This window comes from Haliotis rufescens, unplaced genomic scaffold (assembly GCF_023055435.1).
Source record: "Haliotis rufescens isolate VD_foot unplaced genomic scaffold, xgHalRufe1.0.p SCAF_34, whole genome shotgun sequence".
NCBI lineage: Eukaryota > Metazoa > Mollusca > Gastropoda > Lepetellida > Haliotidae > Haliotis > Haliotis rufescens.
This window is the reverse complement of record NW_025964046.1, coordinates 1716472-1731933: the sequence shown is the minus strand read 5'-3', so window position 1 is coordinate 1731933 and position 15462 is coordinate 1716472. Positions and strand designations below refer to the sequence as shown.

Below are 15462 nucleotides of genomic sequence, written 5' to 3'. Positions count from 1 at the left end.
AAAGTTAATGGTCACAGTTACCATCTCATCCTACCGGGTACCCATTTGCTGCTGGGTGCCAGCATCTGTTCTGAAAGGCCACATTGAGAGAATAACGAAGTTAAAGTCCTTAGTCCACTCAGTGTTCACTGATAAAGAAAGTCTAAAATGCCAGATAAATTAAATGATAATAAGAGAAGTGACGGAAGTTTAAATAGCCCCACAACTCGTGAGAAAAGGTACTCAAACAGACACACGTGGGCAGATATACTAGCATGTACTTTGGAGATCTCATTATTGTTTTTTACAGATTTTACTGAACTTGTTTATTCAAATGAGTGAAATCAGTAACAGTGGCTGTACATAGTGGGAGAATGAGCTGTGTCTGTGAGATTGTTGTTCAGATCTATAGTGCTCGGATGTGTTATATATGTGTGTAACCAGTCCAGGTCAATTATTTCCCATACATCGCCCCTTTAAGAATATCACATATAATATATCAACTTTTAACAAAACCTTTCTTTTTGATTCAAACTTTATTCAAATGTGAAATGTTTGAAATGAAATTTTGAAAAGATTGTTTCGATTATAGATATTTGTTTGAAAGACATATGGATTTGTGATAAAACGTTTTTTACCGATGATATTATTTTATGTGTGGGAAAATGTGTTATGATTTTTTTTTTTATGTGACATTTTACAAATTTTACTGCCAAATAATAATTTGTCAGAAATTTGAAGGTGCTTACTGTGTATTTAAGTTAGAAAGTAAGTAAAATTACGTAGTTGCTAGGAGTAATATGCATGCTTCTTCCGTCCAACTACTGAAAGCTAGCGATGCAACAGGCAAGTTTGACTTTTCTAAAATTCTTTTGTCAAAATTGGACATATGCAAATATTGTACACCTTTACATCGTTCATTATGCAAAACGAGTGCCTCGCCCATCTGAAGCACCTGTAAGAAATAGGTCATTTATACACCTGGGAAAAAGTTCAGCACCGCCCTTTTGTTTATATATCCTGAAATTCCACGTATGTTTTGGACATATCAACATGTGACACTGATCTGTTCTGATAAATGATATGACAGATATCTCCTGGCCAGGTAATACTAGAACATCATGTTCCACCAGGTGGGTGCAAATATTTGCGTGTCATATTACACAAGGAAACAAAGCAAGCAATTGAAAGGAAATCAAATAACTATTGCCGAGGAACAATCACAAAGTTTATTATTACAAAACCAACTTTGGTTTCTATATTTCAATAGGAGTATGTCACTTTGTAAGCAAAGATATGTTTTCAGTCAGGAATTTTTAAAAAATTGAAAAAGGTTACAGTTTCAAAATATACTATTTTAAATGGAAAAATACGATAAGCAGTGCCTCTGTTTTGTTGAGGTCTTACCATTAAGAGGGGCAGTCGGGTAGCCTAGTGGTTAAAGCGTTCGCTCGTCACACCGAAGACCCGGGTTCGATTCCCGACATGGGTACAATGTGTGAAGCCCATTTCTGGTGTCCCCCGCCGTGATATTGCTGGAATATTGCTAAAAGCGGCGTAAAACCATACTCACTCACTCACTCACTTACCATTAAGAAATATGATTGTGTGGACCTTTTTTAATACTGGATAGCATACTTATTATTATTACATACTGGTATTTAAATTACATCTGAATTGAATTAAAACTTTTAATGTTGTTCAAGGTTACTTTAGATTGAAAACAAAAGGTAAAGGATCTAAAACACCGATCTATGTTAGATTTCTTTGTATATTAAAAATATGGTTTTATTTGTGAATAGTACTCAGTATATATCATTACAAGATTAGTTTGATCTTATTATAAAAGAATTGAAAAAATTCTGTATTTTAATTGACAGGTTTTAGTATGCTTAATTTTCCCACCATGTTTGTGTAAGATACGAGTAGTGTCGCCACACCATTGTATATATGTGTACAGATTTCATGATGTTAAACTGTTTCATGGTGTACACCATCGTTTCATGGTGTACAACATTGTTTCATGGTGTACAACATTGCTGTTGTATCCGCATGTGCATGAGCAGGTTAGTAACCATTGTACATCATCATCATCAAAATAATAAAATAAAAATCATCGACAATAGATCATATTTGTTGTTGTTCTTGCAGGAGGAAACACCAGATAGACAAGCTCCGACTTAATGATGCATCAGAAGTGCGTCCAGGTTTTTTTGTAGCATTGTAGTCATTTTTAAAAAGATTGTAACTCCCTTACATTAACGTAAACTTATGATCGCCCTAGTGCTAAGATGCTTGTAGTCTTCATATCTTATCACAGATTTGGAATAATTATAGCGCTAAGAAGATCGTAACTCCCATACTTTAACAGAGATGATCGTTATAGCGCTAAGAAGATCGTAACTCCCATACATTAACATAAACTTATAATCGCCATAGCGCTAAGATGCTTGTAGTCTCATATCTTATCATCGATTTGCAATAATTATAGCGCTAAGAAGATCCTAGCTCCCATACTTTAACATAGATGATCGTTATAGCGCTGATCGTTATAGCGCTAAGAAGATCGTAGCTCCCATACATTAACATAAACTTATAATCGCCATAGCGCTAAGATGCTTGTAGTCTCATATCTTATCATCGATTTGCAATAATTATAGCGCTGAGAAGATCGTAACTCCCATACTTTAACAGAGATGATCGTTATAGCGCTAAGAAGATCGTAACTCCCATACATTAACGTAAACTTATAATCGCCATAGCGCTAAGATGCTTGAAGTCTTCATATCTTATCATAGATTTGGAATAATTATAGCGCTAAGAAGATCCTAACTCTCATATTTTAACAGAGATGATCGTTGTAATCATCATTCTTCCAACTTTTTCAGTTTGTAGACAGTAATAAGCAGTGTCTTAAGGTTAAAAGGTACTGCTAACAGCTTCAGTAGCAGAGCCAATGACGTCACAATGATCTGCAAAGCATTGTGATGCAATTCCATTGCAGCAATATCTACAATGTACATATCGTTTGATCTCACACAAGCGATATCTCCAACGGGAGCCAGTTTGGGATGATAAATCAATCGTAACTCCTATACCTTTGTCATAGCTTGTGGGCCTGTATTGCACAATGCATCATAGACCCAACACAAATTATCTCTCCTTTTGTCAAACGTCACACTCTTCTACATACTGGGGCAGTCTTCATGTTACATGGGGGGCAGTCTTCATGTTACATGGGGGGCGGTCGGGTAGCCTAGTGGTTAAAGCGTTCGCTCGTCTCGCCGAAGACCCAGGTTCCATTCCCGACATGGGTACAATGTGTGAAGCCCATTTCTGGTGTCCCCTGCCGTGATATTGCTGGAATATTGCTAAAAGCGGCGTAAAACCACACTCACTCACTCACTCATGTTACATGTAACAATGTCTCAAGTCACCTCATGTTACCTATAACAAACAAAATGTAGGAAAAACAATTAAAAACTGACACTTCTTTTTAAAAGTGACAATATTTGTTTCCAGGGGTTTTCATGCATGTGGAACTCACCAGGGACGAGGAAATAATATCTTGGCCTTTTTATGTATTTTTTTTTCAATTTATATTCAAACAAGAGACTGTTTCCAGTCTGCCTCGACACCTGATCCCTGCTTCATACATACTCATGTGTTTTGTGTACTTTTCCACGCCTGCCGGATTGCCGCTGATCGTTGAAATGGCCTGACCGTCAGAAGAAAGACACAGATTACACCTAGGTCATGTGACATGTTAGTACGCAGTTTTTGATCATGTGACTTGTAGTGTATTTTGTTTTTTCAGTGTTGTGGGTAATTGATGACTCATTACTTGGTTTTTGGAGTGCCGATTTTCAAGTGACGAGATTCTGGTTTATTTTGCATTTTTATGTCCGTTACTACCCAACTCAAGTCTGGATACCTCGTGTTGAAGCATGTGCCTGACTTAGATTCATATAACAGACCTGGGATTTTACTAATTTCCCCAATTTTGATATTTTACCCTCACTCAACAAAAGTGCTGAGCAAGCACTGAGAATACTTCCTGCATCCTGCTTCTGACATTAACATCGTCCTTCTGCTACAAGAGGACCGCCTCCGTGGTCTAGTGGTAGAACGTCCGCCCGGAGAGCGGAAGGTCCGGGGTTCGATCCCCGACCGCGTCATACCAAAGGACGTTAAAAGATGGTACTTGTTGTTACCCTGTCTGGCGCTCGGCATTAAGGGGCTAAAACAAGGACTGGTCGCTGGTCGGCTCAGAGTCAGTATACTGTGTCTGAGTGGGGTATTCATGTTAAACTGCGGCATGGTATCTCAATCTCAGTGGGCTAGCACTATAAATCGGCATCAGTCTGGACTACTACAAGCAGCCACACACACACACACACACACACACACACACACGTGCATGCACGTCGCTATATAAGTGCAATAATCTTGGACGCAACGTTAAACCAATTTCACCTCACCTGCTACAAGAACGTTTCTTATATACTACACAAGAGAAGTTAAAGAACACTAGTTTTTCATATTACTTGTTAGTCGGTCATGATAGATTAACTATAGTCATATGAAAAAAATAGGATGTTCTTTAACTTCTTTTTGAGTACATGTAGTATACAAACACAGATTTATTACCGAATTTGCTGTGATGAAAAAAGGGATGTATCAGAACCTTTCACAATGAGTTAAATTTGTTGTTGGAGATTGAGCTACAGTAATCATACTTAGTTCCAAAATCAATTATTCTAAATGTTAGAATGGAAGTTTTCTGTAAATATCTGCAAAATACACAATCAAGTATGGACTGTCATGTAAATTATTGGTCGTTGTAGTGGGTTCTTGTATAGATGGTTACAGGTTAGTCAGGGGGTGCTTTTGGGGGCAAAGGGAGCGTAATATGGTGAATACGGTATTTCTACATCTTAATCAACTCTCCATGCCCATTTTGTTTCCACTCAAGATAAAGCCAGACTTGACATGTCTGTTTGGCAAACACGTTTTCAATGCTTTTACCTGTGATAAGAATGCAATGGCATTAAGACGTGATCTGAAACAACACAATTTTGAAAGTTTTGTCCAATTTATTATCAAAATAAATATGAAACTATTTGATAAATCGACGAAGCAGTTTCTTGTGAGCACTACCAGTGAAACTTCAGGTCGTGTGTATTACAACTGAGTGTAAAACATCTCAATTCACCACAATGATAAAAATTTCAGTTTTCACGTAATTTTGTTTTCCCCTACATAATAATTTGAAGAATTAAAACCTACTACAAAATTGACTACTTTTGAAAATCAAATACCGTATTTGACATAATAAGTGCCCAGGGCACTCTCAAAATTAGAAATAGGGGGCTCTTATTAGAATAAAATTTGGGTGAAAAAAATAGTTAAAAGATCGTCAATTTCATGGTTTAGGCTGACAGCCTGATATGATACAAAAGAAAAGTCTGTGCGTATTAGACACGACAGGTATATTTTTCCAGAATTTAAATGCCCATGATATGGGGTGCATATAACACACGAGTGAGTATTATACACGGATAAATAAGTCCTGTGTACATTGAGGATTTGAAAGAGGTGCTAATTGGGATTGTTCACTGGCCAATATATTAGCAAATATCGCTGTGGGCGCTTATTAGGTCGAATACGGTACCAGTTTACCTACTACCAACAACTGTAGCTTTCAACGGAATGTGAATAACCGACCCAACACGCAACCAACCTATTTCTTTTACTGACCCAATGAACATATAGATACTGTTTGTGTGACTTATTAATTTGTTAGTAGTTTTCAGTCCTTGACTAACGAGTAGTTGATACTCCGTTACAGTTCACAGCCACTCAAAAATATTGTTTGCAGTGACTGACACGTGTTCCTTGCCACCGGAAGTTGACTGGTTGCCATGACGATGGGATTTATGCATGCGCTATGACTTGCACGTGAATGTTACTTGCCTCCTCACCGCATGTTTTTAGTGCATGATTGCATGTGAATGTTAATATTGGTTTTAATATGTAACAATTCGGGACAATGTCATGAAAAATAATTGACAAACCTTTTGGAAGTATATATAGTGTTAAACATTCAAGTTTTTCATTTTGATTTCAATTCATTTGGAGATTTATTATTATTATTATTATTATTATTATTATTATTATTATTATTATTATGTTTGTTGCTTAATGCCGCACTCAGGAATATTTCAGATATATGATGGCGGTCTGTAAATATACGAGTCTGGACCAGACAATCCGGTGATAGACGTCATGAGCATCAATCTATGCAATTGGGATACAATGACATGCATCACCTAAGTCAGCGAGACTGACCACCCGATCCATTTGTCGCGTCTTACGATAAGCACAGTTGCCTATCACGACATATACTTATAATAATATGATTATTGTTATTATCAAAGAGAAGCATGAACTACCCAAGGGAAAAATCGTTTAAGTGATGAAATGTTGAAAAGAAACAAATTGCTTCATTGTAGCGGAATGAAAAAAATGAAATAAAAGTGAAAGGGCATAAAAATTGAAGAAGACTTTTGGAAGGATTATTAAAACCTTTTCAGTTGTTTCATTAAAACTATTTTCTTCTTGGGAGGATCAAGATGTTTTTTAACACTAACGGATAAATAGAAAAATGAGCCTATCCTAGCTAGAGTGACGTTAAAAGATGGTACTTGTTGTTACCCTGTCTGGCGCTCGGCATTACGGGGCTAAAACAAGGACTGGTCGGCTCGGAGTCAGTATACTGTGTCTGAGTGGGGTATTCATGTTAAACTGCGGCATGGTATCTCAGTGTGCTAGCACTATAAATCGGCATCAGTCCGGACTAGTACAAGCAGCCATACAAACACACACACGTACATGCACGTCGCTATATAAGTGCAATAATCTTGGACGCGACGTTAAACCCAATTTCACCTCACCTGACCTCGATTGTGGAGACCCGTAGTATATTTTACTGGCGCTTCTTTTAGAAGCAATTTCACGACTCTGAGACACGCTGTATCCCGCGATCCGACCTGGTGCCATGTGTGGAACTAGCACGTAAGTCACTGCAAAAATAACATAATTAATGATACCAAACAATTCCACTGATCTGACAAACAAAATGGTTCTATTTGATGAATCTGAATCCACCCCCAATCGAGACGACTGGGCCACCCGTGCCCCCACCTAGAGTAGTATATCTCCATTCCATTTATGATACATACAGGGCCCCGTTATGCAAGGGTATTGTTGGTACCCACGGGTATTGCTGGTACGCATGGGTATTGTGTTACGGAAGGGTATTGTTGGTAGGCATGGGTATTATTGTATTGTTGGTAGGCAAGGGTATCATTGTATTGTTGGTACGCATGGGTATTATTGTATTGTTGGTAGGCAAGGGTATTGTTGGTACGCATAGGTATTGTCGCAAGGGCATTGTTGGTAGGCAAGGGTATTATTGTATTGTTGGTAGGCAAGGTATCATTGTATTGTTGGTAGGCAAGGGAATTATTGTATTGTTGGTAGGCAAGGGTATTGTTGGTACGCATGGGTATTGTGTAACGCAAGGGCATTGTTGGTAGGCAAGGGTATTGTTGGTAGGCAAGGATATCGTTGGTATGCAAGGGTATTGTTGGTATGCAAGGGTATTGTTGTATTGTTGGTAGGCTAAGGTATTGTTGGTAGGCAAGAGTATTGTTGGTATGCATGGGTATTGTTGGTACGCAAGGGTATTGTTGTATTGTTGGTAGGCTAGGGTATTGTTGGTAGGCAAGGGTATTGTTGGTAGGCAAGGATATTGTTGGCACGCAAGGGTTTTGTTGATGCGTATGGGTATTGTTGATATGCAAGGGTATTGTTGTATTGTTGGTAGGCAAGGATATTGTTAGTACGTTTAGGTATTTTTGATACGCATGGGTATTGTGTAACGCAAGGGCATTGTTGGTAGGCAAGAGTATTATTGTATTGTTGGTAGGCAAGGATATTGTTAGTACGTTTAGGTATTGTTGGTACGCATGGGTATTGTGTAACGCAAGGGCATTGTTGGTAGGCAAGGGTATTATTGTATTGTTGGTAGGCAAAGTTATTATTGTATTTTTGGTGGGCAAGGGTATTGTTGGTGCGCATTGGTATTGTTGGTATGCAAGGGTATTGTTGGTATGCAAGGGTATTGTTGGTATGCAAGGGTATTGTTGGTAGGCATGGGTATTGTTGGTATGCAAGAGTATTGTTGGTACGCATGGGTATTGTTGGTACGCAAGGGTATTGCTGGTACGCAAGGGTATTGTTGTATTGTTGGTAGGCAAGGATATTGTTGGTAGGCAAGGGTATTGTTGTATTGTTGGTAGGCAAGGTTATTGTTGGTACGCAAGGGTATTGTTGGTGCGTATGGGTATTGTTGATATGCAAGGGTATTGTTGTATTGTTGGTAGGCAAGGATATTGTTGGCACGCAAGGGTATTGTTGATGCGTATGGGTATTGTTGATATGCAAGGGTATTGTTGTATTGTTGGTAGGCAAGGTTATTGTTGGTACGCAAGGGTATTGTTGGTACGCAAGGGAATTGTTGGTATGCAAGGGTATTGTTGTATTGTTGGTAGGCTAGGGTATTGTTGGTAGGCAAGGGTATTGTTGGTGCGTATGGGTATTGTTGATATGCAAGGGTATTGTTGTATTGTTGGTAGGCAAGGATATTGTTGGCACGCAAGGGTATTGTTGATGCGTATGGGTATTGTTGATATGCAAGGGTATTGTTGGTATGCAAGGGTATTGTTGGTAGGCAAGGATATTGTTAGTACGTTTAGGTATTGTTGGTACGCATGGGTATTGTGTAACGCAAGGGCATTGTTGGTAGGCAAGGGTATTATTGTATTGTTGGTAGGCAAAGTTATTATTGTATTTTTGGTAGGCAAGGGTATTGTTGGTGCGCATTGGTATTGTTGGTATGCAAGGGTATTGTTGGTATGCAAGGGTATTGTTGGTATGCAAGGGTATTGTTGGTAGGCATGGGTATTGTTGGTATGCAAGGGTATTGTTTGTACGCATGGGTATTGTTGGTACGCAAGGGTATTGTTTGTACGCATGGGTATTGTTGGTACGCAAGGGTATTGTTGGTACGCAAGGGTATTGTTGGTACGCAAGGGTATTGTTGTTTGGGTTGGTAGGCAAGGATATTGTTGGTACGCAAGGGTATTGTTGTATTGTTGGTAGGCAAGGGTATTGTTGGTACGCAAGGGTATTGTTGGTACACAAGGGTATTGTTGTATTGTTGGTAGGCAATAGACTAACATCTAATCTCTGAAATGAACATATCGTACATAAAAAAACAGTTTTACAGTTATCTTAATAAAAAATATAATAAAAAGGAGCCCAGTGACTCTCTTCATTTTCAGAGACCCTGATACTGCAGTGATCTAGACTTGCCAAACATTATAGACTTGCATGGGCTGTATTTGATATATATTTGTATCAGGGTCTGTAAGACAGACTAGGTAGGCAAGGATATTGTTGGTACGCAAGGGTATTGTTTGTAAGCAAAGGTATTGTCTTACGTACGTATATTGTTGGTAGGCAAGGATATTGTTGGTACGCTAAGGTATTGTGTTACGTACGTATATTGTTGGTACGCAAGGTATTGTTGGAACAAGTCAATGTTAAAGTATGGTAATTGAGACATTCGTAGTCCTACGGTGACATTTTGAAATGCGGCCTTGGACTCATCAGCTACAATCTCCTACCGGAAACTTACACAGAATGTATCTCGCTCACGTGAGTGATTTCATTGGACGGTTAATTTTAGGGCCCGCGGTTTTGCAAAGGGCTTAAAATGCTGCCGCGGTGATGTGTCCACAGTATTTTTCATAATGGAGAATATAATACACTGATTATCGAGGATGGGAAATCTAAGACTCAACATGAGTCCGGGACTAGCGAGCTTTGGACCCCTCCCTGTTAAAAATGTTTGATCCGCCTTTGCAGTGAGTGAGTGAGTTTTACGCCGCTTTTAGCAATATTCCAGCAATATCACGGCGGGGGACACCAGAAATGGGCTTCACACATTGTACCAATGTCGGGAATCGAACCCGGGTCTTCGGCGTGACGAGCAAACGCTTAACCACTAGGCTACCCGACCGCCCCTGTTATATATCAGGGCGTGTCAGCTTGGCGTGGGAGCGAGGCCTAGGTAACTCACTTGTACTGTTTACCACAGCTGAGACACACCTGCTACTCTAGGTTGTATATTTTAGTTGCTTTCCTGTGAACAATCACCATGGGGATTGGGAGTTAAACTTGATCCCCAGCAACCTTTGCATGACGTACAAGACGACATAATAGTCTATTATTTAACCAACGTACCAAGAACATTGTCAGGTAATTGTAGGGTTCGCAAAGCACGAAGTCGGGCACATTTGATATCGGTTAGGGACTGGGCATTTATTTTAGGGGTGTAAGGGAGTAGGGGAGTGGGGGCGTGGGGGAGTGAGGTGTGGCTAGGTGGCCATGAATAAATTTAGAACATTATTTTGTGACTAGCCATTTACTATGGGGGAGGGGAGCTGCGCCACGAAAAATATTACAGGTATTTCATTTATATATTAATTATTTAATTTAATTTAATTTAATTTAATTTAATTTAATTTAATTTAATTTAATTTAATTTAATAAGTTTAGTTTAGTTTAGTTTAGTTTAGTTTAGTTTAGTTTAGTTTTTATATTTATTATATAAATGTATATTTTATTTTATTTATTCATTTTATCTAAATTTTGTTGTTATGGGGTGGGGGTGGGGGGGGTGGAGGTGGGGTGGGTAGGGGTAAATGGCCTTTTAATGTCATTTCTGGAACAGTGATTACACCTCTTCATTATATATATATATATATATATATATATATATATATATATATATATATATATATATTATTTGAAACCTTAGTTTCATTGTGTTTCAGAAGTTAAAGCTGAAGAACATGCCCACCAATGTCTACTACTCTGATTTCGCTCATTTTGCACACGACCCGCCTGGACACACCTGCGGGCTGCCATGTTGTCGCGAGGATCTGAGAGTGCACATCAAACCGCCAGCTTCCGGCTACAGCTGCATGCCATCTCAAGAAAAGGTTCTAGACGACAATTTCACCTTCCGAAAAAAACGTCTTGGCCTTATTCAAGGGCGTCCGACTTTTAGCAACAGGTTCTTTTCTCTGCAGCACATCAACAGCGAAGAGATTTACAGGCAGCGAATGCCTATTCCAAATTTTGGCGAGAGAATTAGCGAGAGAGGGGAGGGGCCGAAAAGTCCAGATCTATTGTTATCTGACAGCTTGGAAAATCCGTTTGTACTGACGACAAGAGCGAGGTTACAACAAGGCGAGAATATATGCCGCAGGAAGGTATGCCTGCCTGACTCTCCGGAGAATATTCATAAGTTAATATTTGCCGATTTTGAGCCTGGGGAAAGTCTAGATTTTGAGGATTCCGATGTTAGTGAAGATCCCACGATTGAATACTACACAACTACGTCCCAAAACGTTATCAAAGTGGAAACGGCGCCAATCAAAGTTCTCAACAATGACACGAAATCGGAAACGCCCGTTGGATATAACAACATGGGTTATTCCACAGATGGTGACGTCATAGACACGATGACGTCACCGGAGCACTATTATGACGTGTTGCAGGTGACTGAGCGGGAACATGTGTTAAAGGTCCCTTCATGCCCTTCTCGACTCTACCCCGACCTCAGTACAATACAAGAGTCGACAGACTTGGAAGCGTTTTCACGTTATAAACAGAAATACACGAACACACTGGTAAAGAAAAAGTTAGAATCTAAAGCAGTCTCAATGCCCAAAGCGCCAGGGAAATACGATACGTTCCCACGTGGGCGGGAACACCAAACTCCCTTCCTGCCCAGCGTTAGGGAAGAAAAATTACAATCTTTTAACCAATTAGAGCTAACGCCTGACAATCTCTATGAAGACATAGAGATAAAACAACATGAAAAAACAAATACCGATGATGTCATAATCGATGACGTAAAAGCATATGATGACGTCACAATTGCTGACGTCATTAAATGCGATGAAGTCACTAGAAGCGACCGTGGCGAGAGCTTCGGAACCTTTGGCTATGATGGCAATAAACGTCCCAGGAAACCGTCGCGAAATTCCAACAAGCATGACCGTGAGCTGAAAGAGATATCTAAACGGCAGGATTCACTTAAAGATAGTCCAATTACACTTATACTTTGAAATTGCCAATTTATATCGCATTTAATAGAATCTATCCTCCAAAACCGAAGGAGTGAGTGAGTGAGTATGGTTTTACGCCGCTTTTAGCAATATTTCAGCAATATCACGGCGGGGGACACCAGAAATGGGCTTCACACATTGTGCCCATGTCGGGAATCGAACCCGGGTCTTCGGCGTGACGAGCGAACGCTTTAACCATCAGGCTACCCGACCGCCCCTCAAAACCGGAGGAGATATCGCTTGGGTCATATCAAGCGATTTCTCCTAGGAGATACCCAATCATGCGAATTCATGTGCTTCAGAAAATGAAAATGTTTTTCATTATTTTCTTGTATACCAAATTCTGTTCTCAATTATTTACTGAATTCTCACAAAATTGTGTAAGATTTAAAGTTGATGCAGTTTGTTTTGGTAATGTGAACTCTACGGGAAGCGTAAATGAAATTCTTGTTAGAGCAGTCAATAAATATAGTATCGCAAGCCAAAGATTCCACTAGTTTTATGATGAGGTCGATTTGATTCATTATATGATTGCTCCATTATTTATGCTACATTTGTAAATACATTTTCTATTTCATATGTTTAATATTATATTAATAATTATATGCGTGATATATTTCTGGAGAGTGTTTTTTCAAATCTAGATTAAAATGTCAATAAAATCTGTTTAAATAATTAAACGAGTTTTATTCATAAGTCACCTCCGTCCAACGTTCTAACGGAACCGTGGGTGTCATGTCTAGCCTGTCTCACAGTCCCCGAGCTATATTATTTTCCCTACCGGCCAGCCGTTATCGTAATGCTATAACTCTAAATGAAGCAAGTCTAGTTTTTTTACACAGGAATCTCACATCTCATTGGGGCTCCTTTTCAAAATTGTATATTTTCAGAAACGAAGCGTTAGTCGAGTGGATTGGCCGGTACCCCGGGACCAGTCCAGACTTGACTCTTTTTATGTAGGATTAATATTGAAAATATGGCCCGTAGGCTGAAACATGCAACTTAAAAGAAGCTAAAGATCATCCATTTCTTTCATATTGCTTTGGTTGATCTGTTTTGCCATAAATCGTGTTTTCTTTAACTTCTTTTGAGTAGTGTATAGAACATGCTTTCAAAAGCATTTTCTTTAGAGGCTTTGACTGAGTGAATGAGTGAGTATGGTTTTACGCCGCTTTTAGCAATATTCCAGCAATATCACGGCGGGGGACACCAGAAATAGGCTTCACACATTGTACCCATGTCGGGAATCGAACCCGGGTCTTCGGCGTGACGAGCGAACGCTTAACCACTAGGCTACCCGACCGCCCCTGTTTTATATCAGGGCGTGTCAGCTTGGCGTGGGAGCGAAGTCGAGGTAACTCACTTGTACTGTTTACCACAGCTGAGACACACCTGCTACTCTAGGTTGTATATTTTAGTTGCTTTCCTGTGAACAATCACCATGGGGATTGGGGGTTAAACTTGATCCCCAGCAACCTTTGCATGACGTACAAGACGACATAATGGATCGGATGCTCAGGGTCATATCATCAGTCACTGGATTGTCTGGTCCCGATTCGAATTTTTACAGGCGAACGCTTTAACCACTAGGCTACCCGATCGCCCCTAGAGGCTTTGAGACCTAAATGGGACGATAGAAGACGTAGAATGAATTCTAACTAGTTAGGTCCTTTAAATGATTCTGTTATCAAGTATTACAAATGCAGTCAGGATAATGTTTCAATACTGCATATAATTCTGTGAGGTTATTCTGGACTGTCGTAGGGCAATCCATCACCACTGCCCTGAACAAAGAAAGCTGCAGGAGTTATCACCCTTTGAACATAATACACCAAGCTCCTTCCCAGCGCGTGACACCTTCGTTACACTCTCAGTAATAAAGAGAGCTCCGCGAACGGGCCATCGCTGTGAGGAGCCTGATAGTACACACGAGAAAGCGGTTTTAACTTCAGTGCATGCAAGGTGTACCCCACTTTTATTAACTCTTTGCACACATATTATCATTTCTTAGAAATATTATTTCAAATAATTGGAATCTTTCCTTGTGCAAGTATGTAAAGATTCAGCGTGGGTCATGTGATCAACGTGGATCGATGCTCATGATGTCAATCCTTGAGTGTCTGGTCCAGACGCGATTATTTACAGACCGCCGTCATATAGCTGGAATATTGCAGAGTGCGGCGTTAAACAACAACAAACTAACAACCAACGTAATCGGGGCTTCAGTTCAACTGATCGTTCAAAGCCGCTTCATGTTTCAAATCATTTAAGCTGAAGATGGAGTAAATTGAATTTGAAAAACGTTTTTCGCAGTTAAATTGAGGCGGCCAACCCCCTTTTGGTATGCGGGAATCGGGGGTCTGTTTTATCGGGACTCAGTTGTGTGGTACGAGGGACGCAAATATAGTATATATATTTCATACGCAGATTCAACATTTAAACAAAAAGTTAATGATGTTCGTTGAAATTGTATTCATATATTATTTTATTTCGATATTTATTATAGCCATGTAACTTTAAATCGCACCCTTTTATGACCTAGGGACTTGTATAGGTTTTCATCTGTGATCGACATTCTGCTTTTGTGGAGTGAATTCTGACATCTGTTCATTAGCATTCATGATTCATATGTGTGTGTGTGTGTGTGTGTGTGTGTGTGTGTGTGTGTGTGTGTGTGTGTGTGTGTGTGTGTGCGTGCGTGCTTATACTTTTGTGAAACTAAGAGCAAATGCGTTCAGGTCACGACATGGAATATCCGCAGGTACATTTCTGTATATACCGTGAAGAGTTGTAATCTACACAGTGGAAATAGAACCTCCCCGTCGACTCATTGAACGACTCACCATCGTCTCAACACGTCGTGTCACGTGATCACGTGCGACTCTTCAGTTATACAAACACATTTTTAAAATAAATGTTTGTATGAATTTGTCAGCTGCTAACGGACACAAACCAGTCCATACTTGCATGCTTTATACATATAAAAACAACTAGTTATGCAACTAGTTGTACCGTGTGAATGCCCCTTAATACGTTTTATCATCCAAAACCATTCGTCACCACTCGCCCCTTTCCGTAACCTGCAAGAAGACTCGTCCCCCTATCGATGAATGTTATGTGCGAAAATACGACAAACCAATCAGAATGCGCGTATAATTTCAAGTTCATCGACAAAGAATCCCTCAGATATAATTTTTGATTTTACATACGTCTT

The 15462-nt window shown here is 39.6% G+C and overlaps 1 protein-coding gene and 1 long non-coding RNA gene across 2 annotated transcripts; one reads left to right on the top strand and one right to left on the bottom strand.

The window, feature by feature from the left end:
* Nucleotides 1-290: 290 nt before the first annotated feature.
* LOC125372064 lies at nucleotides 291-1434 on the bottom strand. The gene is made up of 2 exons (XR_007217957.1): nucleotides 1224-1434; nucleotides 291-1182 (listed from the first exon to the last, which is right to left on the bottom strand). It is a non-coding gene; the product is annotated as an uncharacterized LOC125372064 (long non-coding RNA).
* Nucleotides 1435-3368: 1934 nt separating this feature from the next.
* LOC124119701 lies at nucleotides 3369-12915 on the top strand. The gene is made up of 2 exons (XM_046482300.2): nucleotides 3369-3744; nucleotides 10947-12915. The coding sequence occupies exon 2, from the start codon at nucleotides 10965-10967 to the stop codon at nucleotides 12246-12248; it is 1284 nt and encodes a 427-aa protein (XP_046338256.2). The 5' UTR covers nucleotides 3369-3744; nucleotides 10947-10964; the 3' UTR covers nucleotides 12249-12915.
* Nucleotides 12916-15462: the final 2547 nt, after the last annotated feature.

Coding starts and splice junctions, on each gene's coding strand:
- LOC124119701 (XM_046482300.2), top strand. CDS start 10,965: ATGCCCACCAATGTCTACTACTCTGATTTCGCTCATTTTGCACACGAC.